Source organism: Cibotium barometz, chromosome 12, assembly GCF_041138505.1.
Source record: "Cibotium barometz isolate CiBa-2024 chromosome 12, ASM4113850v1, whole genome shotgun sequence".
NCBI classification, from domain to species: Eukaryota; Viridiplantae; Streptophyta; class Polypodiopsida; order Cyatheales; family Cibotiaceae; genus Cibotium; species Cibotium barometz.
The window spans coordinates 32,331,146-32,357,455 of NC_141057.1; the positions used below are offsets into that span (position 1 = coordinate 32,331,146).

General features: G+C 45.9%; 1 protein-coding gene across 11 annotated transcripts in view; it reads left to right on the plus strand.

Annotated features, from left to right (window-relative positions):
* The window catches only part of LOC147633300 (E3 ubiquitin-protein ligase UPL6-like), a 117,534-nt gene that overhangs the window by 68,567 nt on the left and 22,657 nt on the right, over positions 1-26,310 (plus strand). For 5 of the 11 annotated variants that reach the window (XR_015267090.1, XR_015267091.1, XM_086806346.1 and 2 more), the window contains 11 exons: positions 5,561-5,747; positions 5,899-6,078; positions 6,184-6,366; positions 6,471-6,555; positions 6,657-6,766; positions 6,956-7,284; positions 7,416-7,512; positions 7,632-7,790; positions 7,922-8,008; positions 11,768-11,854; positions 12,034-12,180. Coding sequence is in view for 5 of the 11 variants with exons in the window: in XM_086806346.1 (XP_086662472.1) it covers positions 5,561-5,747; positions 5,899-6,078; positions 6,184-6,366; positions 6,471-6,555; positions 6,657-6,766; positions 6,956-7,284; positions 7,416-7,512; positions 7,632-7,790; positions 7,922-8,008; positions 11,768-11,854; positions 12,034-12,180 (1,651 nt within the window). In the remaining 6 variants the exon portion in view is untranslated. The remainder of the gene's footprint in view (positions 1-5,560; positions 5,748-5,898; positions 6,079-6,183; positions 6,367-6,470; positions 6,556-6,656; positions 6,767-6,955; positions 7,285-7,415; positions 7,513-7,631; positions 7,791-7,921; positions 8,009-11,767; positions 11,855-12,033; positions 12,181-26,310) is intronic. The other 6 variants (XR_015267094.1, XR_015267095.1, XM_086806344.1 and 3 more) reach the window with 2 other exon arrangements.

Here is a 26,310-nt window from a genome sequence, read left to right on the forward strand (position 1 = left end):
TGTTCACCTTGTGGACACCCTCTTGTGGAACTTACTCAAGGAAATAATCTTTGCGATACACCAAAAGCAAAAACATTTGTTGTTACTTACTTCTGCCTCTAGTGAGGACACATGAACTGGCAGGTCCTCCAATGGTGCCACAAATGTTGAAACCACCAATGACGTCGAAGACTCTTTTGATGGCTTTGGAGATTCTTCTCATGCATGGTTGGAAACTGTCCCGTTGCAAATGTGGTTTAGGAGTATTCCCCACGGAAAACTTCCATTGCTCTTTTAGCTTGTGGATAACCTTGGCATAACCTGGTGCATGGTTCTTTGGATTACATACGCGGCTCCTGGGATTCTGCAACAAAGTTTCTAGTGAAGTACATGTTGTCTTGATGCAGTCTTGTGATGTTGGTGTGCCACTAAACTTAATATGAAGAGAGCCTAGACACTTGCACATGTATCTCATCCATGATCATATACTATTTCTGAAAGAACCACCGCTTGGGAGTGCTTCTTTGTGTTTCTTGGACAATCTTTTGCAATGTGCTCTGTGGAGTCGCACTTGAAACATTGCCCTTGGCTTGGAACCCTTTATTGAGAGAGTTGAGGCTTCGGCATTACCCCACTAGAATTGTCCTTACTCTCTTTGGCCTTTTATTTTTATTTTTTTCAAGGTTAGATCCTTTTGTTGGTTAATAGAAAACATCTGCATGAAGCAGCCCTCTGTAGAGGCAAAAGCAATGCAAAAAACCCCCATGAGAGGGATACAAACAAGTGGAAAGGGGCCTCTCTCTCCGACTGGCCCATCTCAAAGGGATGCTACAACAGTGTGTGTGTGGGGGGGGTTGAAAAAGCCACATTGGTGGCCCATGGCTTGGACGGTCCGTCACCCCAAGGGGCCTAGGCCCCAAGTGTCACCATTTGGTTCCTTCACCAGTCTTGACCAGTGTTTCACACATTGGGCGGAACCAAGGTGTGAATGAGGATTTTCCACAGAAGAAAGCTAGAGCACTTTACTAGCATGGTTTGGCCTGAAAGATGGCCACACGGCAAAAGTAGCATGGGATTTTATTCAATAAAAGTGACTTATAATGTTTATAAGTCGGTGTGTTCACACATCATTAAAGATGGGCTGGACATATTATTATTTTGGGCATGGACAGGTGGACAAAAGGAGGCGCCTAGATGAAACTTGGGCATCAAGCCAAGAAAAGCATAAAAGTTGATATTTTTGGGCTAAAACTTGGAGTACAAGCCAAGAAAAGCTAAAAAGTTGATAAGTGCTGCAAATATAGCTAGTCGACTCTATTTAAGAAGGGATTGGGGCTGTTTTTGGAGAGAGAGAGAGAGAGAGAGAGAGAGAGAGAGAGAGGGCTCTGCATGGACCGCCTACCCCCCCTTCAGTACAGTTTGGACTCCCCTTTTCTCCGGCTATCTCACGAGGATACCAACTGGGTTATCCGGTCAGATCTTTCTCAACCTCTACACACATTGCACATGGATCACACCTCCGGAGCTCCCCACGAAGATGCACTTCTAGAGAGACCACTTCCTCACACTCACTGAGGATGGATTCATCCAACAGCCGGGCTACTTGAGTGTTCACATGTCCCATGGCATGCGGATTGCGATCGGCTAGATACGGGTTTCATCCCACCGCCTCAGAGTGGAGACAGGTAGAGTTGAGCGCATCTTCAGAGCTGAGAAGCTCATACGGAGACCCAGAGAGGAGAGGATCTACCGACTATGCCACACAGAGGTTGAGATGGAGGAGCATTACATATGCCGTTGCCCAGCATACTATGAGATCCGCGGGAGGTTTTACTGTCTATTTCGTGAGGGATTCGGTCCACTCTCCAGGATCATTGACTTCCCAGGACTAGCGTTCTGGGCCTCTTCCTGCTTTAGCTCCGCAGACATAGGGACACTTTCTTGAGAGAGCCTCGGCCCTAGCCACCCCGCCCCCTCCCTCGCCAACCAATCATCACCAGTTTCTTCCGGACCCAGGAGGTGGAGGACACCGACATAGTGGATCTTGTGGACCCTCCACGAGTTGCTATGGACCTACCTTGCCTGAGAGGAGTTACCTCGGATCGAGCCTCTGCACTCTAGCGTGCCCGACGCCCTCGACCTCCTCGTCGGCTACGATCACCTCATCAGCTCCAGATCCAAGACATGCTCCACCGCCATCAAGCTACCTTTCCATGTGACATAGCTGAGGGAGACCTCTCGGCCATACTCATCAGCCCCATGCTGGATATTTTGGAGTGGTATACCATCTACTCGGAGCTGATGTTGCTCCCATGTTTTTATGTTCTTAGTATTCCATGATGAGTTTCCATGGACAGTTTTGTATCACCCCAGTGAGATAGCTATGTTTATGTTTTCTGTTTGTTTTATTTTCCATTCCATGATGAGATATGCCATGGACATTATTGTATCACTTTGGTCTCATAGGCCCATTGGGTTTGATGCTTAATATATCTTTCTTTCTTTCTGCTCTGCTGGCCGACTTGCTCCCTACCGCCTACAGGGCTGGTCGCTTTTTCCCAGAGCCTGACAGGGCTGGTCGACTTGTTTTTGGGCTGATTTATGGACTGTTTATGGAGCTGATATTGGGCTGATTTGAGAGCTCTTATGGGACTGTTTATGGCTCTGTTTTGGGGCTGATTTGGTGCAGAGTTTGGGGCTGTTTTTGGCTCCATACCGGGCTGTTTTATGGACAGTTTAAGGTCTGTTTTATGGACAGTTTATGGGCTGGTTATGGGACTGTTTTGAGATAGTCCTCGGATGGCTTTTGGTGCCGTGTTTATATCTTGGCTCTAGATTGAGCAATCTGGGCAAGAGTTGTGTTGATGCTTTGTGGGAAATCCGCTGCTGATTGCACCCGCACCTTAATATCTTGTAAAAGCTTCTTTGTGAAAAAAGTAGTTCCTACGGGGGGCCGGCTGTTTCGGCTCAGTGCGGTGTTATTGTATTATTGATGGTTCTTCCGTTGTGTTAGCATGCTCTGTCTCGTATCGGAAGTGTGGGTCTATTCTACTATCGTTTCGGGTGTCCCCCCTGCCCTACTTGTGACACCAAGTGTGCAAGAAGGCTGTGAATCACTGTTACATCTGCTCTGAGCTGCCTATGAGACGCTCCCATCGTCCCCATAAGGTGTGAATGATGTCCGTCCAGACTTGTGGCAAGTCTAGGTCTGGTAGGCAAGCATCCATCCATGGCAAATATATAGATGCCATCATAGAGTGGTTTTGACAACAAGGTTAGTAGTATTGCGACGATCAAGAACGCCCATGGGCATTTGAAGAAAGAAGATTGGGTTCAAAAGTCTCCTTTCACATGGGTCAGCCCTTGGCCAGGCTGCCACTAGGCTGTCAAACAGCTGTCCATCAGCCCCAAAATAGTCCTCAAACTTGCACCCAATCTTTTCTTAGCTGATATCCACCTTAAATCTAATGTTAAAGGATTACTAAAATTTTCAAGTAAGAAAGGAGACCTATTGGGAGTGACATGCTAGAGAAAAATAGGGTTACTATCAAGGAGTTCCAAACTGTGCTATACGGAGTAGAGGTATGGGGTGGAAGTATCTCACCATCAACATGGAATGACATTGAGAAGATGCAAAAGGCGTTCCTCAGAAAGACACCTAGGAGTCAAAACCACTACACCTTACTCTATATTAATGCTTGAAACAGGCAGTAGACCCATCGAGCTTCGAGCACTCCAAAGGGTTTTCAAGTACATAAAGAAGGTCAAGTCCATGCAGATGGGGAGACTACCGAAGAAAGCTTTGCTAGCAAGTAAAAGACCTCAGAAAACAAACAAAAGCAAGATGCTATCTTCAGGATAGATGCATGACATCAACGGCTGGTTTCAAAGATGGGAGGTAGACTCCTATCTAAATGCAGCATCAGATGAAGTAGATGAGAAGGCATTTCATCAAGCACTATTGGAAGCACTCCACTGTAAATGGCAATCATCAGAAAAAAGGGCTAAATTTGAATATTATGGCTCACACATCAACCCAAACTATTGGGTCACATACTCAAGTGAAGAAGACAATGCTCAGAAATACATAAGCATGCCTATTCCTGCCAATGCAAGGAGAGGTCTTGCACTTATCTGGACTACACTCGAGATTGAAAAAGGAGCATGGAGCAATATCCCAAAAGAGAAAAGACTATGCAAAGTATGCACTTTGGGAGCAGTGGAGACGGAGGAACATGTCCTTTTAACATGCCCACAATATGACCACATAAGAAAGGACTTTAGTACCATTCTAGAAGGATATCATGACTTGGTGGATCTGCTCACACATGCCAAGCTTGCTGCTGTAGGCATTTATATCACCAAGATTCTTAAACATCATGGCTACCTTACAGCACAATGCGACCATACGACAAGCTCCATATCACTCCCATGAAGGGAGAAGGCTTTGTATTTCCCTCCAATGAAGGAGGAGGCTTTGTTTTTTGTTTCTTACAGCTTTGTAATAATCTCGTGGAGGTCCCATGGGCCGTTTATCGGCTCCCAGAGGACGATAATACATTCTTCTTCTTCTTCTTCTTCTCATAGGCCATTTGCCTCCAGGCACTGATTTCTTCCAACATTGTGTGTAAATCCCATTGTCATTTAGGCTTTTGTCCTTTCAAAATAGGGTTCACGACAAGTGGCCACACGGACCTTATCTCTCACTTCCCTAGTAGTATGACACGCATCCATGCTGGGGGTGATGCCTGTGGAGCCTGTTTGCACATGTGGTTCTGCCCATGCAATCCCTACTGCTACTTGGCCAAGTACCTTGCTGTCCCACCTATCGATGCTCCTATCCTGCTGACCCAGCCGTATGATCTGCCTCCCAGGGCCATCTTCCTTTGTTATAGATCATAAGATCAATTCCCTCCATCTATTATTTGGAATAACGATCTCACTCAAGCTGGCTTTTCCTTATAAGTAGGAACCATACAACCAGAGGAAGCTCCGAAGCAGAAACCGATGCACAAATTGCATTGCGTGGAGCATTTTTATTGGAAAGTTTTAGTATTTACTTGCTGTCTGAAATAATTTAATTATCGTTGCTAAGATAATTGCTTCTACAAGACTACATGATACTGCAGCTGGTATACGAAGGCTGGATCAGAGATGCAGGTTGCCCATGCTCAGTATGCTCCTATCAGCCAGGTATACAGGGGCTGCCAAAAAAATCAATTGCCTGCTTGGTGAGAGTTTGAAAAAAAATTAAGCCAGAAGGCTCTGGTGGTGAAGACAGGTGCGGTTGAAGGGTTGGTTGTTCATCATTTGAATTGAACTGTCCTGATTTGAATTTTGAAAAGAGTAAGGGTTGGTTGTCCATCATTTGAATTGAACTGTCCTGATTAAACAAAGTAGGTGGGTTTTATGTGTTTCCAGCCTAAGATGCACATTGATCTTAGTGTTTTCTGTAAACAGGGGATGTCAAGGCATTTCTCATGTTTAATCATGGGGCATTTTACATGCGTTTATTGTTATTTTTTTGTTCTTTCCTGTCTATTCAATATATGAAAATAAATTTTGACTCGTGGTTTTTCAGCGAGTCCTTGAATGTGGAGCTGCTGTCACCTGCCCAAGAATGGAGTTCACCAGCCAATGTGGCAGCCATTCTTTTGCAAACTGTACTTACACTCACAGATACACAAGTTCCTTGGGCTGGATTGGTCATAGACTTCCTGTTTGAGAGGAAGCTATTCTTGATTCTTCGGGAACTTCTTCTTACTGTGGTAGGCAGCTGCTGCTGATATCTACTATACCTGGACTCTGTAGCGTTTAAGTTGACAGTGGACATACACATGTATATCATGCTAGTATCGCCAGGTTTCAAAGTATGTTGCTTTCTTACTCAGTTTTGCAATGTTCTTTTTTTGTTCCTAGCGACAGCCGGGACAGGATGGCTTCCGTAGCCATGTCTCCTGCTTAGAGCAGGCGGTGGTTTCGCTTGCCCTAAGGCACTTAGAAAAAGGGAAAACCACCAGCAGACTAGAAAGTTGGAGCTTTCCAACACAGATTCTTTCAATTCCACTTCTATTCCAGAGATTTCCTTCTCTGAAACAGGTGCATGTTGAGGAAGCATGTGTTCATGAGACTTTATCTTGTTCACAGCATCTTCTCTTGCATGCTTGAATCAGTTTTTTGAAACTTTCTTTTTTGATGTACTAGGTCTTTGTGAGCAAGGGTCTTTGGGCATTCTCAATCCGCCAGCTGGCCTCATACTCATGGGAATTTGTTGATCAGTTGCCCCCAAACATATCTGCACAGTTTCCCTCAAATGTGTGCTTGCTTGGGAATCTTCTAGAAGTTTCAGGATCAGCTCTATGTCTACAGGATTGGCCTTGGGAACTGGTAAGAGCTATCCCTGTTGTGGCTGTGATTATGCTGCTACTCGTCTCTTTGATATTGCAGGTAGTCTCGTAGATGCCAACTGCATGTTTGGGCTTCTGTTACAGGCTGTTAACTTTGCAACAGTCACAAGGTGTCTTATGGAAGAGCTTCCTTCTCCATACATAAAATCCTCAGAAACTATTCTTGAAGGTAGTAAGCACGATCTGCCTGGTTTTACTAGTGAAAAAGCATGTTTGTCTTACATTGTCTTTGTAAGTTAATGATGCGTAACTTATGTTATCTTCATGAAGATTTTGAGGAGAACATGGAAGAAAATGGGCCTACTGCTGCAGTGCTGGCTGAGAAAGCTCTAGAAGATCAAATTCTCTATGCCAGCAAAATAGATATCCTAAAGCATCTGGTAAGCAGAGACGATTTGTGAGGTTCTTTGAGGTTCGGTCATGAGAGTGCATATTCTCTACTTTTCTCTGAGCTAATCCCTTTCCAAGTGTTCTCTGTCTGGTTCATGGTTATTCATTTTGTTCTATGGGATCATGTACTCTTGAGTTGTTTAAAAAGTAAGTGAAATTCTGTTTTGGTTGTTCAACAGGTCAGGCTAGCTTTTCCAGATGTTTCTCTGGCAGCAAAAACAACGGAGCCAAGGGGAGCACCTCCATCTAGAATGGAGGCTGCAGCTATGGGTGAAGTCTGTGCCTTTCTCTATGCCACTTTCTCCTTATCTCTGAACTCTGGGGTCATAATGAACTTAGCCTATAACACTCAGCTTGTTTCACACCTCTGGCATTATATGGAGAGATGCCACTCAGCATGTGAATGGCCCATTGTCGAGCTCCAGGGGAAGAATATCAATGGAAATCATCCAGTGACAGATATAGATGGTTTAATGCTTCCATTGTCAATATTCTGTCCTATATATAGGTGACGGCCTTTGCATCTTCAGCTTGAATACTTTGCTCATTTTAACTTGTTGGCAACCAATAGTATGGTTTTTGCTTTGTGTGTGTGTGTGTGTGTGTGAGTACTGATTGTCGAGTTGCTTGTGCTCTTAGTTCTATGCTTGTAAGTATTGACAATGAAGAGTTCTATGAGCAGCAGAAGCCACTTAGATTAGATGACATAAGACTACTAGTCATCATATTGAAGGAGGTAATCCTCGTCTGTTTATTGTCTGTGTGGCGTGTTGTGTGTGCACATGCCGCGTGTGCAGAGAGAAACACACAGGAAGGAGTTATCAACAAAAGAAAAACTCTTTGTGCCCCTGGCAGGCTTTGTGGCAGATGCTATGGGTGTTGCCTTCAAAATTGACACCAGGAACTTCGGCTGCACACAGGAATGGGTCGAAATCTCATGCTGCCCGCAGGATCTTTTCATCAAGTCCATTGAGGCAGAAGGTCAGCATCGTTTCCTCCAGGCTCCTTGCAGAGGTAAGCTAAGGGGGTTTACCGCTGTTTCAAGAAAGCTGGGAGGCTTTTGATTCTATGCTTGAAATCATTACATTTTGTATGTAGTTTTGTTTACAATGGTGATGAGTGAGATTGGTTTGTGTGTGATACAGTTACAAGATTTGAATAATAGACGACAGTTTATGCCTCCTCAAGCTTTCTGTGCTAGAGAAGCCATGGATGATATCTTCTTTTCCCAGGTTTCTCTCATATCTATGGCACATGATGCCCACTACAGAACTGGTCTGTTTTCTTGTTTGAAGTGGAGTCAAACACTGCTTCAGGATTCTGTAAGAGTATACTTTGTTAAAAACTTTCTATTCTTTTTCTGTTCATGCTCCGTTTGAATCTCAAATGATGTGTACTACTTTGTGGTACTCCTTCTGTGTGCCTTCTGCAAATTGTTTCCATCGGCAAGTTAAAAATCGAGGAATCCCATTCTAGTGCTCCTTTGTACTTCTACTTTGTAGTACTCCTTCTTGGTGCCTTCTGCAAATTATTTCTGTTGGTAAGGTAAAAATCGAGTAATCCCATTGTCTCTGATGGGAAGAAGTCGAGCAAGGCCGTCGATTGCCAGGACGCTCAAGGCACTTTTGTTGAAACTTGAAAGAATTGGTTTTTTTTTTGGGAGGGGGGTGGTTGTTGTCCACCTACTCACAGACTAGTTCACTTGAATGCACCAGGAAAAAGTGGCCTTTATGAGGTCACAATGTGTCTGGCATATTATTTGAGGCTAGGCTTATACCTAGGGGTGGCCTTGGATAGGGACGTGGGTATTAAGCGCCGTATGGCATGGGTTAGTGTGAAAGGGCTTATTTGTCTAATAAGTGTGCTTTCCTACTTTATTTATAGCCCAACCCTATATAATTGTGTCATGGGCTGCCAATGAGGTGATAGCTCAAGGTGTGAAGGTGCTTGTCTAGGACGAGGAGGTCCTGCGTTCAAACCCCACTAGGTGCTTCCTCGGTGGCATTGCCTACGAGTGGATAAAAAAGCACCTACGAGCGGTTAAAAACGGTAATTACGGGAGGATCTTGGGCCTAAGTTGAGTAAAAAAAATCAATAAATTGTGTTATGGGCTCATAAGTGGATCTCTCTCATAGGAGGATTCCTTGGGGATCAAGACCCACCATCAAGACCCACCAAGGGAGGCTTTGGCTATTGTTCTAGCCACACACTTGGACAATGGACTCTGGTGGTATGGGAAGCCGGATTTTTGGGCAACAAGCAAGGTCGTGGACCATGGTGTTGGCCCAGCCTCTAGCTTGGGGGAGCTCCGGATGGAGCTATGGTTGGGTGGTGAGCGATACAGTCATCATACCCGTTGGTTTGTGTGTGAGTTTGTCTTGCATAAGCTGCTCAGGAGTAAGGGGATATTTTAGGTTCTCTTAGATAGGCACTCCATTCAAGTAATAGTATGGATTAGTGAGTCTTTTTTAAGATGGTGGAAATGGAGGATAAGGCCAAGGTATTACAAACCTCGGTTCATTTGCTGGTGATGCTATTGCTTGGTGGAAACAGTGTGAGGCTGTGCAGTTACACAAAGGATGGGCAACTAAATTATGCTTGGATAATTTGTGGATGGATTGAGTAGCGTTAACTTTGGCTACTGTGCAACCAAAATCTGATGTGGCTAGGTAGGTTATTGGCTATTATGATTGGATTGTTATTTATAGCAGTAAAAAACACTATATAAGTGAGTGGTTATTATTGATTCAGTGTGGTCTAGACTTGGACCAAAAGGCTTAGTCCTGCCATGGACAAGGTGGATCACAGGTAGTCTTGCCGAGGGCCCCCATGGGCAGGCACTGGTAGTATGGGACGCAAGGGCTGACCCACATGGACCTGTGGGAGGTGGAACCTCAGCCCTTTGCTGGGAGGAGGTTTGTTGACGTGAACCTACGATTGGGTGGTGAGCTAGCCTGCACCCTTCTTCTAATCCTTTTTTGGCCTGTGTATTAGGGATGATCTTGGAGGGATCTTACACTTGGTATCAGAGTGATCCCAATCGCGGAGGCGGAAGCAAAGCAATGTTTGCAAGATTAGGGAAAGCTATCGGATTTAGGTGTAAATCGAAGGTTATTGGATATTTATAAGCAAGGTTATGTGTAGATTGTTATTTATAACAGCAATAAGCACTATATAAGTAAGTCTTGGGTTATTATTGATTCAGTGTGGTCTGGACTTGGACCAAGAGGCTTAGTTTTGCCTTGGACATGTTGGATCACAGGTAGTCTTGTAGAGGGCCCGTGTAGGCAGGTACTAGTGGTATGGGATGCTAGGGTTGACTTACATGGACCTTTGGGGAGTGGAACCTTAGCCCGTGGCTTGGGGGAGGTTTGCTGACACAAACCTACAGTTGGGAGGCAGTTGCACAGTGACGGATGGAACGCGGATGTTGCCGACTGACAGACGTGAGCGTTGGAAGGGGGTTGCAGGCTCTGGTACTAAATGTTGGGGCCTCACACACACACACACACACACACACACACATAGCAGTGTTTCCTGTAGATTAGGGTTAGCTGCAGAAATAGGAAGGTGAGAGAGAGAGAGAGAGAGAGAGAGAGAGAGAGAGAGAGTGGTAATCACAAATGCAAGTCAACCCTTGCATGTGAGTCACATCCATATAATATACAAGGACAAAAGTTATATGGATAGAGTGTCCTTTCACACTCGATATCCAAGGGGAAAAATGACATGGGAAAATGTGCCCTTGGTTGAGCCCTGTTCACACGTAGCACTACTATAAGTGAGCATATGCCTACAGTAGGTAGCTAGGTTCTTCTTCATTTATTTCCAAGGGTGGAAATGTTCTAAGTGGGGAGGAATGTTATGTACCTAGAACTAATCCTTGTGGTTAGAGGCTGATCCAACATGGTTAGGGTAGCCTCGGGATCAAGGCGGGATCAGGGAAAGCAAACAGATTAAGGTGGCTAGGGTTCAAATTTAATAAATCCAAGGTTATGGCTATTTATGATGGGTTTTTATGACTAGACTGTTATTTATAGCAACAATAAGCACTATATAAGTGAGTCTTGGGTTATTATTGATTCAGTTTATTTTGGACTTGGACCAAGAGGCGTAGTCCTACCCTGGGCATGGTGGATCACAGGTAGTCTTGCTGAGGGCCCTTGTGGGCAGGCTTTGGTGGTATGGGATGCTAGGGCTGACTAGCATGGACCTATGGGGAGTGGAACCTTAGCCCTTGGCTTGGGGGAGGTTTGTTGACACGAACTTGCGGTTGGGTGGTGAGGTTGACCGTTGCGTGCACCCTTCTTTGTTGTTGTACTAATCTTTTTCTATCCTTGTGTATTAGGGATGATCTTGGAGGGATCTTACAATGAGATGGCTGGAGCAAGGCCAAGGGGAGTCATGTGGAATAGTACTGCAACAGAGTGCAATAGCTCAAGGTTCAGTTTCAAGAGACAAGTGCCTGCAATTCGGGCTTGCTATCATAACTCACGTTATGTGAATAGCTTCAAGCCTCTCACGTTTGATTAAGCTCTGGCTTTGAATCAGGAGTAGGAGCTGATTGAATCCTAGTATGTCAGGTAAGGATAGCCTCGGAAGAACACATTAGGCAAGGAGGAGGACAATACCAACTAAGATACATGGAAGGCTTAGATCCCACTTCAGGGAGAGAAGATACATGAAGTGCCTTGAGGTGGGGACAGCGGAATTTGCCTCAGTTTTAGGTGGTTCAGCTGGCTGAGGTGCAGCTCCCAACAACACCATGAAGCACCAATGTAGTATGTGAAGAGCTAGTGGAAGATAAATAGGAGGGGGCACCAAGAAGAGAGAAGGAATGGTGTATGTGTGCACTGTGCATCTCAGAAATGTTGGCTGGCAGCTTTGGAAGAAAATAAGTTGCTATCTTTTGTTAAAATCTAACTTCGTAAAAGAATATGTAGAATTGCTTCTGATATTCAATGGGCTAACTTAAGTTTGTGTTGATGCAGGTGGAACATGAAAATTCCAGAGCATGTGAGCTGCTTGCCCAGGCTCCTTTTTTGGTCCCATTTACACACAGAGTTCGCATTTATACTGTAAGTATTTCCATGTTACGACTGACTACTTTGTTAGGACACTCTTCTTTGTGCAGAAATGTATCGAACAATTGAATATCTTGTCATTATTTTGGGTGGTGATGGTGGTGGGCATGCATGTGTGTGTGTGTGTGTGTGTGTGTGTGTGTGTGTTAAAACAAGATTTCACTTGTGTACAGGCACAGTTAAGTTCTGCAAAGCAGCAGAACAGTTTGCAAGGTCACTTCTCAACAAGGTCGCATCGTGTAATAATTCGGAGAGATCGAATAGTAGAAGATGCATTTACCAATCTTAACTCACTGCGAGAAGAGGATCTTCAGGGAAGGGTGAGAGTCTACTCTTTTTTTAAAAATTCGTTTTGGTCTCTTTTCAATTCTCCATGATTAAGGTAATTGCTGTTTGTAACCTGTTGTGGAGAAGGTGTCATGATGCTGTAACAAGAGATAGAACTCAAGTTTTAAGAGCTTACGTTGGCTAAATTAATGGGTCACGGGCTGATGACATGCTAATTATGGAAACGACAGCCTCTAGGCCAAAACATCCGTTTTGGTGGGTGGAGTTGCTAGGGTTGAAAATAAATTGCACCCCGCCCCCTTTCAAGAATTTATTCAGCACACTGGCCAGGATCAATACAAACAATGAATACAAAACAAATAGATATGCCGATTTAGGATATCCAAGTCGATGTCGATGTCGAGTCTGATGCCGAGCACACCACGGGGATGACCCACATGTATCTCTCACCGGGCTAGTACTGAATGCAATATCCATATCCAATGAATCTAAGTTTAATGAATCCAAATCCAAGTCCAAGTCCAGATCCAGATTCAAGTCCAAAATCCAAGCTCCATGTCTAAGCTCGGTGTTCCATGTCCAAGCTCTATGTCCAAGTTCCATGTTCATGTCGAGGCTTCATGCCCAAGCTATATATCCAAGTTAAAGCTTTCATGTCCAAGTTCCATGTTCATGTCGAGGCTTCATGCCCAAGCTATATATCCAAGTTAAAGCTTTCATGTCCAAGTTCCATGTTCATGTCCAGGTTCCATGCCGAAGCGTCAAGTCCAAGTTCCATGCCCATGTCCAGATCCAGATCCAAGTCTAGATCCATGTCCAAGCCATATGTCCGAGTTCCATGTTCATGTCCAAGTTCTCCATGTCTATGCTCCATGTGCAAGCTCTATGTTCCACGTGCAAGCTCTATTCCATGTTCTATGTCCAAATCTGAATTCAAGAAACTCCCAAATTTGTACACAAGGTACACAGGTGGTACATGAAGAATATGACGATCAATTCGTAGTCTTGTTGTCCAAGCTCAAGAAGAAGACAATCCACAAGGAGGTCGCACAGCAGTTCAACTATTAATAGTAGGTGCTTGACAGAGGCAAGAATTGAGCATAGAACCTCTCCTTGATTTCTTCCCATGATCTAATAGGATTCGGTGAGAGCTTCTCCGTGAGCCACCAATGGGCAGCAGTGCCTTCCATAAACATGCTTACATGCCGGATCATGGATTTTTGAGTGAAATCCTCATCACTGAAAGCAATATCAAACTGGGCAATAAAAGCAAGTGCTTTTGACGCATCATATTCCCCATGATATGTGTCAAACTTCATAGATTTGTCTCCGGCTTTGAAGTCACGAGACTTTGATGCATGTGCCTGCATCTCAACATGTTTTCCCCCATGTTTGTCCATTGGGACAGCCCTTGTGACTGGCATCATTTTAGGATGAAAAGGTGATGCATAAGGCATAGATACATGTGCCCTGTAAGCATGAGGCATGGCTGGCCCCTCAACATGCATTGATACATTTTTAGCCATAGCTTCTCTCTCAAGGGCACACTCGAAGGCATGAGTGGCATGAGAGATACGCGGAATACCTGCACCAACAGAAAATTGCAGCCCATGTTGCATGTGTTGAGCATGCACATTTTCAGCCGGCAATGGCATTTGACATACATTTTGACGACTGCTATAAACATTGTATTCTTCGCGGGCTACATAAGGTATTCCTGCATGGTGTGAAGTCATTGATTGTTCCTCTCCCATAGCATGGAGATTCATCCTCTTAGACATAAGTTCTTGTTGGGGCACCTGTTGGGATTCCAAGACATGTGGGATGGCTGCCTTTTCTACATAGGCATCCTCGGTATGAGCCAAGTATGCACGTGCTGCATCCCTCGGTTGCATGTGCAACTCTTGAGCAATCATTGCCATTGCATGATCCATATAAGATTCAGCTTTCTTGGCCTTCAAACGGTCCTGTACCAATGGATCCTCCCGGCAGTAGAGATTCAATTCTTCTTGTTGTGCATGGAGAAGATCCTGCATACGAGTAAGTTCAGCCCTCAAGACTATGGACTCTTCTTCCTGCATCTTCTCTTTGCCACGGGACGGTTGTCCCACATATTCATGTTCCCTATTGTGCACCACATGAGTTTGCTCGTCCTGGAAAGCATTGGAAGCATGCATTTCATTGTCCTTGCCTCTTGTGTTAGCATCTCAAACATTCATTGTATGGCTGTCCATAATGTTCTAAGTGCAGAGATAGCTAGTGTTCACGGTGATTGTCTCTCACGATAGAAGTGAAAGAGAACCGTATGCTTTGATACAAATGTAACTTGGTTGAACACAATGCTAATCAATACACTTAAATGCACTAAGATTTGATGGACACTTGCTCAAATACAAGAAGTAAATTGCTGAATTGACAAGAGACACACAATGAGCCGGAACGGCCGACCCCTCTCTCAAATAAAGTATATTGATCTTGGGAGAATCAAGTACATAGTGTCTTGGGCATTTCTGACCAGATTTCCATGCCAATACATATGAATACAGTATTGCAAACAAGTGGTTGTCGATGTAGACTTGCAATCCACACTACCCTCTCAAGTGCCCATGTTCCCTACCATCTGCTCTCTATTGTTCCACCAACACATGGTAGCAACAATCTGCAAGAGTTCACGTAGGACAAGAGAACACAGGGTATGTGATCTTGTAATCCGATTCCTCCCTCCTACTACTTGCTTCCATATTTAAGCATTAAAGCTTACCAATTGCAAGTAGAGTCGATGACAGCGGAAGTCTTCGCGATGGAAGTCCTTGGAGTGAAGAGATCTTCGATTTGTCGCAATTCTTCGGGGCAAAAGTCTTCAAGAGGATGAAGGGAACCTTGGGAAAGCTTCCCCTATGGTTCAACTTGAGAAAGGAGGGCTGAAATTAGGGTTTTCAGCAAAAAGATCAGAAATTACAGCAATAAAGAGAGCTGTTTTGCTGAATTTCAATTATTGGGAGTGTGTAGCAGAGTGATTAGCATCCGGAAACACTCTTGAAAGCTTGAAAATAACCTTAGCAAGCTTGGAAATGGAGTTGGGAAGGAGAATGTGCAGAAAATGCAGCCCAACAGCCCTCATGAAGGAGGCGCCAATCTCTAGAGAGAGGAGGAGGAGAGAGGTGGTGAGTTGTCGAGTATAGGTGGTAGGTGCTTTGTGGAGCAAGCTAGAGTGGACACATGGCTGGTTACTCCCTTTGTACAAAAGGGATAAGGTCTTGGGCGGTGGACATTTGGTTATGTCCATCTCGGGACATCAGTGTGTGTGAACACCGGGCTGGTCATAATTTATAAGTGAGTTTTGGTCGCCCAAAACTTAATGAAGGGTGTACAGACTCACTTATAAATTAGTGCTAACTCCTAAGGCCAAGTTTATGACCAATACTTACCACCTGTCACATGCCACATAACCATGTCAGCAGACAGTTTCACACGCACGGTTCGCGGGCGGCGTCCCCTTACCTGGAACTACACATTGGTCAAGCAAGCATGAAAACAGCATGCAATTTAAATTGCAAGCAAGCGCATAAAGATACTATGCAATGCAACATTGGTATGGACAATCCCCGTTCATGAGACTATACCAAAATAGACGTGCTCCAGGCAAGTACATGAGGTACCAGACCGAATGGAACACCAATCCACCAAGCATTTCAGGGCATGTACACGGAGGCACAAGTCCCAACGGAAAGCCAAGTCCACAGTAACACATGAGTTGGCATCAATCCCCGACAGATACAACTGCCATGGACACCAGTCCAATGTACATACATGATAAGAAAGCATGGGTGGACCTATTGGGTGGCCAAATGGTGATAGATATTATGCAAGATATTGTGCCCCTTTATAAACCCATACTGAGTAGGGTTGTATTAAGTCCGGCAGAAACTTGTGCAATCTGTTTGCCTAGACTTTAGAGAAAACCTTATACATACAACCCATGAAAGAGATAGGCCTCCAATGTTTTAAAGCAAAGGGAGAAGGCACCTTTGGCAACAACTGAATCACCCCCACTTTCCAAGAATTAGCCATAGCTCCAGATTGCCAGATCTCTTGACAAATCGATGTCAATGGACTCTTCAACTGTTCCGCATACTTGGAAAACAATTCATTAGTAATGCCATCCCAACCTAGGCTCTTATCTTTGGGCAAATGAGCAAGCACAAAGGTAACCTCCTCCTCTTTAATATCAACATCTAAAATGTTGGCCGAGTCCAAAGACACTTGATGTTGCACCAATGCTAGAGCCTAGGATACTAGCGTGTGCTTGATGAACATTATTAGAGAGCACCTTAGGAGAGCCAAGTAACGACAATATCCACTCAGTAAAGATTGCAGCAGTGTCAGCTCTTGCCTCCCTTTTGAGGTCTGATGAATACCATACTAACGAGCAATGTGTTGAACATTAGACAAAAAGCAATCCCAGGCTGACATTCTGTGCTATGTAAAACATAGCTGAAAATTATCAATGAATTAATGTATCCATGAAAGACCTCATGATCAAGAAAGCTATGATTGAAGCGCAACGGCAGCCTCCCAAGCAAAGTTTTATAAACATCCACACGTTGATGCATTATGTCCAAGACCACAGGGAAATGATCCGAAAGAACATGTTGCCTCTCCACAGCCACTTTCAATATCTGAGGCAAAAATAAATCATCGTGCATAACATACATTCTATCTAGCCTACTCCAAGTACCAAGATAGTGGCGAGATTGAAAAGTAAAGCCAGAATCATAAGGGTGCAGCCAGGACCAAATGTCATGTTTAAGGACTAGAGACATAAAAGAGTCCCAAACCCGCCTTTCCGGATTATCCATTATAGAGTGAGGCGAATTACCTTTATCAACAGAAGAGCAGCTATTAAAATCCCCCATGAGAAAACATGGTTTTCCTAACCTCAAACATTGTTGCAGATCCCGCCAAAGAGAACAACGAGCCCCTACTGTATGGGGAGCATAAACACCAACCAACCAAAGAAGTTGTTCATCATAAGTAATCTCTACAACCATAAATCTACCATGTACATCTTGATACACAATAGAAGGATGAAAACGATCATGGACAATCATCATAACCCTTGACTGGGTGGAAGGGTGTTCATTGAAGACAACATGAAAAGCTCTATGTATAAAGTCGGCTCCCGCCTGACTATGTTGTTTGTGCTCGACCGCACGAAGAACATCCCATTGATTAGACAACAATGTTTGCCACAAGACATACTGCTTCTTATGGGAGGAAATCCCGTGCACATTCCAATGAACCAGCTTCATAAAGACAAGAAACAAAGTCAATGAGAGCGAGGCTACGGCCTGCCCAACCTTTCATTAGCAGCCAACGTTGCACATACATCACCCATATAGTCACCCAAAGCTGCAAAAGCATTTTGCAAAACCCTAGAAGATGGTTGAACGGATGAAGAGGGTTGATTCCGTTGTTTACCTCTTTCACTTGTATACCTTCTATCCCAAGGAGTGACAACACGACCTTGTCTATCAAAGGCCAGAGAAGAAGAAGGCACATTAGCCCTGGTAGATTGAGGGCGCAAATTATATTGCATAGGAAGAGATCCACGTCCCTTTGCCTTGCTATGTATTGGCCTCTACTAGATGATCCAATGCAATCTTTGGGAAAAGTCTCGGTTCCACCCCGTTCTAGGTCCAACAATCGCAATAGATTATGTATGTTATGGAATACCGCTCATCCCCGTCCTCCATGGTTGCATTTCAAGCTCCGTTGGGGAGCTTTTGCTGGACATTGTTTTCAATGTGGTCAATTGGGGCATTTCATGGCTGAGTGCAAGCTCAATGACAAAGATCAGGGGGTGCCTCTTGAGGTGGAGTCTCAGGTGGGCAAGGAGACCTCCTACATGGTTGTGGAGCACATAGACAATACTTCTAATGTACAACATATTAATGTTGTTAGAATTTCGTGGTGCTCATGCTAGATCATTATGTGGAGGAGAGAGACTCACAAAATACAAGAAAATATCTTGCTTATTAAGTTGCTCAAAATACAACTAGGCTTCTTGCTCCATACCAAAAATGCTTTCTAGCTCCACCTTTAAATAGGTGAGCTAGTGGACCATAAGTCCATTCACACACACACACCCTTCTCCTCCTCTTTTACTAAACTGTAGTCTCTTAATACCCCCCCTCAATACCAACTATGAAAGAAAATTGGAATAGGTGGTATTGGACATAGGTTGCCTTTATAACATTAGGCGTACAAGGTTAGGAATATAGGTGTGGTGACATTGAGATTTAAAACAATTTCTTAGTGGAGTTAGAGGCTGATACAAAGTTAGCCTCTGACTCTTTGTTAGGACATTTAGAAGTGATATGTTCCGTTTGTTTACATTTGTTACATTTCATTTTGTTGGGATATTTGATTCAACAATTATTTGCCAAATGACCCACCTTTTTGCAATGGACACATCTTAGTTTGATCACTTGATGTGACAAAGCTTGTTCGATATTCGATGAAGTTGTTGCATTTGAAGATTCAGCTTCTCCCTTTGGCCTCTTTTCTTCATCAAGACAAGATTGAATGACTCCTTCAAGGTATGTTCTTCAGGGTGGTGACTAAGGTCGGATACACCTTCTTGACTGCTTTTAGTAAAACAGCCACTGCATCATCTTCATCCATTCTCGCATTCAGTGATGCAAGTTGAGCCATAAGGCCCTTCAAGTGAGAGATGAAGGCTCCAATGCCGTCTCCCTCTTTGAGTTCCAAGCTGAAAAATTCAATTTTAAGTGAGATCTTGGAATTCTTACCACAAGCTCCATAGAGCTTATCAAGCTCATCCCATTTCTCCTTTGGAGTCGGAAGCTGGTCCACATGGTGAATGAGAGCCTCATCAAGATGAAGCATGATGATGGCTTGTGTCCTCTCATCATCTTCAATATCTTCAGCCTTAGTTCGATCAATAACCTTAGTGTCGGAGATGAATGGCTTTGGACATCATCTTGTACTTGACGAGGACTTGCCAAGTGTGGAAGCCCTCTCCTGAGAACTTCTTAATTTGGGTGTTGTCCTTTGACATTGGGTATTGAAGGAGATTACTAGAGAGTAATGGGTTGATTTATGAAGAAGAAAAAACTAGAAATTTTGATATTTTGGCTTAAGTAGAAAGAGAAAGGCTTATGAGAGTGCAACAACCCTTAATCAAGCCAAGGATGTTGCATAAAAAGGAGATTAAGATGGTGAAGATTATGGTTTAGCACTTAGGGTTTGTGCCCAACCACTAATTCTGATGGAGATTAGCTTCATTAGTGTCAATGAACACTTTGTTTGGTGATTAATGTCATGACCCTGTGAAAGTGGAACAGCACAAGTGTGGGCCTGGTGGTTGGTGAGCAAGATAAATATTTTAATGATTCACATTTGGGTTCCTGGACAAATAGAAATATGGTGGACATCCTCAAGTGTGAAAGGGGACCAAGGATATTAATATTTTTAATGTTTTAACCTTGGGTGGTCCCTAGGCATAAGTGACCCTTAGGAAGTTTGATAAACTTTAGAAAGGGGCCACTAGGATATTTTTGGGAAAAGGGGCAACTCTACTTTTGGAGATACACGCTTCTCTCTCTCTCTCTCTCTCTCTCTCTCTCTCTCGCTTTTGGAGGAGTCGTGGAAGCTAGTTGCAGAGGGGGTTTTTGCTGCGTATGGAACAAGCCGTATAGACCACGTGGCTGCAGGCCGTACAGACCTGGTGACTACAGGCCGTACAGAGCAGGTGGCGGCTGGTTCAGGCGGGGTTGGTGACCAGGGTACGGACAGCAAGCGGCTACTGTGCAGGCGGGTACTGTACGGTACAGAATAGCACACAGACGGGTACTGTACGGGCAGAATAACACAGACGCTGCAGGACGTCTGACACAGGCTGGTACGGCAGCTGTACGACAGCTGACACATGTAGCAGTTGCACGTACGGTACTGTACGGACGGGTACAGTCGGATACTACTACAGACCTGTACGGACAGGTATAGGCGGCTATAGACCTGTTCAGTCCTGAACAGTGGTAGGCGGCGCTTTATCAGAGTATAGTTGGTGCATCAGTCAGGCGGCTGCAGAGAGAAAAGTACACTGTTGCAAGTACAGACTGGTATGGTCAGTCTCTCTGGTACAGAACCACGCATTAAAATAGGTAAGCTCTGAACATATCAATCTTTCTTTCTTTCCACTGGTTTATGTCTGCTGCAGAGTTGTTTCATTTGGCCCTTTGTGAGAGGAAGGGTATAGCAGTTTGAAGGGTGGAAACAGAGATTGGACAGTGGATGTGTATTTGAACTGAGTTGAAACCATGTTCATGGAAGAGCCAGATGTGTGCTCAAGGCTGCCCTGCTGAATTGTCTTGGTTGACTAGAGGGAAGCACAGTGTGTTGCTTTTGGGGACACAGATCTGTGTGTGAATCCTCTGTGCTAAGAGGTCTTGAGGGCTGCCAGATTGGACATGCAGGTTTACTCTCGTGGACTGGCTTTGTTGTACTCAGTTACACATTTCATTGAATTTGAATAAAGAAATACCGAAAGGGGCGCCAAGCTTTGGGACCAACAGGTGTCGATTTCCTTTCAATTCAGGAGCATTCTAGCTCGTGTTAATTTTGTTATTTATTTGGACTACAATTGGAAGGGTGACTGCTAGTCTACCGCACTTTGGTTTCTACCAGAGGCCGGTTTCAAGGTTCTGTTGCTGGGAACTTTCTAAAGGGGTTGAGCTCGTGGTTGACTAGAGGAAAGCCATTGCTGAAAAAAATTCAGCAACATGTCAGACACAAAAGACGAATATTTTTATAATGAAGAGGAAGAGCAAGAGACCTTTCTTGAGAGAAATGAATCTGAGGATACTCTTGCAGGAGAACAGGCTGCAGATGATGCACAATATGAGGATGTAACACAGCCAGAAGATATGCCTAGTAAAGAGGAAGATGATGCTCAGTTTAAAAATCGTTTGGCAGGTGTAATGGATGTGTTTATGCAGCTCACTCAAAGTGAGAAGTTTGCTGAATTTATGAGATCCCGTTCTGAGCCTGAAAAGAAGAAGAAAGTGCGTTCTAAGAACCCACCTCAGGGCAATAGTGGTGCCTTCCCACAGGATCCATCTTTTGGACAGTTTCCGAACAGGCAACATACTTTTGGTGCCAACTCACAGAGTTCCTTTTTCGGACAGCCATCTATTCCTCAGCAGTCTATGCATCCAGGTTATTTTGGTGGTGGCTCTGTGTTCCAATCCATGACTGGGGGTTATCCTCAGGGAGGCATGGGTATTCCAGGAAATTTTGGAGCTAGTTTTCAGCCTGGTATGCAAGGGAATATGTATGGTGGTATGTAGTCCGGAATGCAAGGAAACATGTTTGGGGGCATGCAGCCCGGAATGCAAGGAAACATGTATGGGGGCATGCAGCCCGGTATGCATGGTGGTATGTTTGGAAACATGGCTGGAATGTATGGAATGCCAGGTGAGGTGGATGTAATGACAGCATGGCACAAGTTGAATGCATCAAAGTGTGAAAATCTTGAGGATTATAATAAGAAGTTTTGGGAAGCTTTACTCCCAGTTACTTCTTATCGTGCAGTGCCTTTGTTTGGGCAGGTGGAGAAGTATTGTTGTGGGCTGCCCAAGGAAGTGCGTGACTATTGCATAAAGACTCGAGTAACAAATATGTCACAGATGATAGAGAAGATCTCATCTGGATTAAAAGGAAGTAAAAGCTCAAGCAAGAAATCTGAAAAGTCAGGGCATGCTTCGCGTGATGCAAAAGGGTCTACAGAGAAGCGGTATAAGAAGTTACCAATGCCCAAGAGACAGGCCTTGATGGATGCTTGGAAATGTTTTTACTGTACAGAGGAGGGACATATGTCTTTTAATTTTTTTTTTCCCGAGAAAAGATCCTTTCATTAGTTATATAAAAACGCCCGTAGGGCTACAAAAGATCTCTCCTGCTCCTAAGAGAGATAAGAGCAGCGAATACATCATGGCAGCCCGGGAGACTCTCCCTAGGTGCTGCAAAATACAAGCATCAGTACAAAGAACTGAGCGGCTAAATCATACAATAGAGGGGGGGGGGGGGGGGGGAAGAGCCAAACAGGTGGCCTGTAGTGCCAACGGGGGGATCCCGTGTGTAAGGTGTAGAAAGGGCCACAGCGCCAAGTGGTGTGAAAGGCCTGGCGTCGTAAGATCGCCTCATCCGAGTCTCCCCGGATGCGGTCGTACTGTCCTCGCACAGTGTGGATCAACTCCTGCCAAATCCCCCGTACAGTCTCTGCTGGTGGCTCCAATCTCCCCTCAAAGGCCGTAAAGCACCGAGCCCTCCAGGTGAACCAGATGGTGAGGCTGCTGAGGAGCTCCCATCGTAAATCCCTCTCCTGTGTCCAGCTGGCGGACGAGAAATCCGGTGCCGGAACCAGGCGAGGCTGGCCCCTAATAAATCTGATGGCCTGACTGCCCTGCTCCATCTCATAGCCCATAGCAGGCCCTGACGAAGTCGACCAAGCAGCGGCACCCCACGTAAACATACCCTCTGGAGAGAGGGGGGCCAGAATACGCAGCATCCGCAGCCAAATCTGCTGTGCCTGAGGGCAGTCCCAAAGGCAATGTCTCTGTGTCTCCATAGGGTGGCCGCATCGGACGCAGGCCGCCGGAAGACCGCTGTAAACAAGCCAAGTGCCAACTGTGGGCGACCAGCCCACTGAAAAGCCGAGATCCTGCGGGCCTGCCGACTAGCCCAAAGCCGAGCCCAGAAATCCTCCAGGAACTCCTGTGAGAGTCCCTGCAGTCGCCAATGCCCCGCTGCCGCTGGAGAAACCGTCCTCCTCGCCGTCAAAATATGCCGTCCCAGCTGAACAGTATACTGGAAAAGGTGATCTCTGTGGCCTCAAGGGATGCATAAGGATCATGCCACTCGTACTCCCCGGGGTCCCACTGTAGCCGGGCCAAGGGGCGCGCTGCATATGCCCATATGCGCCAATCCGGGAGCACATCAGCAGGGTCGGGGTCAATATGCCACTTCCGAGAAGCGGCAGCCACTACCCGAATCCTCTGAAAGGTGCACTCTGCAACCAAAGGCGACTCCACCTCCACTCTCTGGAGTCTGCCCTCATCCTGAATCTCATAGTAGAGGCATCTGCCATCCTCAGTGCTAGCTCTAACAGCAATCAGGATCTCCAACTGTGTAAAGGCTCCCATCCACCGTGGGGCCACTGGCTCGAGAGGCGTGAACCACTCCTCTGTGAGGGCCTCCTGTATATCATCCCTCATAATCAACCCCCCTCTGAAGTGACTCAGCCTCTCCACCTGGATCTCCTCTGGTAGACTGCAGAAAGCCTGCCAGTCTCCAAAACTACGAGCTGGGCCTGCCGCTAAAGGTCCCCAGGCTAGACGAGGCCGAGAACCCAGCATATGACCCTGCTCCGTGCGAACCGCTGGGCTCCAGATGAGCGGCTGCCTGGCCCGCTCCTCAACACAAGAAGGAGGCCGCTGAGAGAGCCCCGGTCTCAGCAGCTCCCAAGCTCTCAGGATACTCAAAGCAAATCTGTCCTCCCATCCTCTACTGAGGCCTGTCCTCCTCATCTCTATGAAGATCCAGCGAATCTCTGGTGCCCAAGTACCCCCTGCTGGGGGCGCCCGAGCCTGCAGTCGCTGCAAGAGGAGCTCTTTCCAAGGCTCAGCGCCTGGAAGCAACCCCCGAACAATAAGCTTCCCCAATAAGGCTCTACTCTGATCGACTGGATCTATAATGCCCAAACCGCCCTGAGCCAGCGGAAGTGTAATAACTGCCCATGCAACCTTTGCCCGAGCTGGCTGACCGTCCCGCCCAGACCACAGAAAGTTCCTGATCAGCCTCTGTACCTGGCTGCGAGCTGTGGAATACAGAGCTGCCACCCCTCTGATCCATCCTGGCTCAAAGCCCAGGCGAAGCATAGTGCCCTCTAAGAATCCCCTATCAACTCTATCGTATGCCTTTTTAAAATCGAGAAGCATCACGACCAAGTCCTCGCCAAGAAATCTAGCTCGGGCCGTCGCCTCTAAGCATAGTGCCCTCTAAGAATCCCCTATCAACTCTATCGTATGCCTTCTCAAAATCGAGAAGCATCACGACCAAGTCCTCGCCAAGAAATCTAGCTCGGGCCGTCGCCTCCCAGAAAGTAAAGATGTTGTCAAGGATATTGCGCTCCTTGACAAATCCTGTCTGAGTAGCATGAATCAACTCCCCCAGGAAGGGCTGGATCCTCAAACTCAAGTCCTTTGCTAAGACCTTGTAGACAGTATTGAGGATCGTAATAGGCCTCCAATGCCGAATGTCATCTGATACTCCCTCCCCCTTGGGGATAAGATAGATCAAGCCCTCTGAAAAGCTCTGCGGCATCACCCCAGTGTCCAAAACATGCTGAAAGCCCCTGCGGAGGCCTGGCCCCAAAAGGTCCCAATAGCGCATAAAAAAGGCCAGCGTCAGTCCGTCCTCCCCTGGGCAACTATGTCGCGGCAGGACCCTCAAGGCCTCGGCAAGCTCAATCTCTGACAGAGGCGCACCTAGAACTGTACGCATATGGTCTGTGACCCTCCTCTGCACATGGGCCCACACAGTCTGTCTGCAAACATCTCGATCCTCAGTGGCTGGCTCTGCTGAAAGCAGGTCACTATAAAATGCAGTGGCAATGGCTCTGATCTCCCCGAGCTCAGTAGCTACCGATCCATCCGGTCTACCAAGCTGGCGGACTCCTGCTCGCGCATGACGGGGTCCAGTGATCTCAAAAAACTCCCCAGTCACTCTATCACCAAGCTGCGTCCACTGAGAGGCCTGACGACGATAGTAAAACTCATGTCTCTGCTCCTCTACCTCTCTAACCTCCTGGCGTGCCTGGCTCAGCTGGGACGCCACCCACTCACATGCAGGCTGCTGCTCCTGAAGGCGCTGTAGCGAAGCAAGGCTGCGTCTCAGCCGTTGCTCCCGCTCGCGAATCTCTCCCAGTCGTGTCAAAGCTGCAGCGTGTAGAAAAGAGCTAAGATCAATGAGTCCCTGGGCACACTGGCCCGCTGCATCCTGGTCAGAGCACTGACTATCATGCCAGATCCTCTCAATGTCCTCAGCGAGACTGGGATCTGCAAGTACCCTCTGTGGGATCCTCAACTGCAAGCTGGGCTCCCGTGTCCCCTCCTCCAATGTCAATATAACTGGCGCATGATCTGAAAATGAGGTGCCAGCGAGAATGCCGACGGAGCCCCCTCGCTCCCCTAACCAGTCGCCCACATAAAAGCGATCAATCCGTGATAGATTAGTCCCTCCCTGCCGGCGATCCGACCGAGAGAAACTAAGACTGTCCTGAGACCGGGAGAAAGCCCCATGCTGCCATGCATCAGTGATCCTCAGTGACATGCAAAACCGGTCCCAAGCTGCAAGCTCCGTGCCGTGCACTGTAACATGACTGCCTCCCACCCTATCTGCCGGGTCCTCAAGCATGTTGAAGTCTCCCCCAACACATATGTCTTTTAATTGTCCCAAGCGAAAGTCCCAAAAGGACTCTGACACTAAAGGGGAGCCCAAGTCAAAGAAACCAAAACCTTCTGCAGGGTTAGTTCCTGATCTTGTTGGGGAACAGCTAGGTGGTGAAGAGACTGAGTTGTGCAGGGCATGGGGCAAAGTGAGAGATCAAAATGCCTTGATTTTCTTTGACACAAGTGCTAGAGCCAACTTTATTTCACCGGATTTGGCTGGCCGATTGGGGATCCGTGCAGAGGAGATGGGGCCTTTATATGAGGCTAATATGGCTTGTCCTGGGTATGCAGAACCCGTCACTCCTATTATTGGGAAGCTCAGGCTTCATTTGCAGGGTTATGTGGACAGCGATGAGTTTTTCATCATGCCACTTGATGGATGTGATGTTTTGTTGGGTATGCCATGGTGCCATAGAGTACATGCGGTGGTGGATACATACAATAGGAAGATTACTTTGACTCATAGAGGGAAAGAACATATTTTGGATGTAAAGCTTAAAGGGGAATCTGTTCTTTTTGTATCAGCTTCGGCAATTTCATCAGTAATGAAAAAGCATCTTTCCGTGTACTTGATTTTTGTAAAGGATGCAACAGATGATGAGTCTAAATCTAATTTGTCTACGTTAG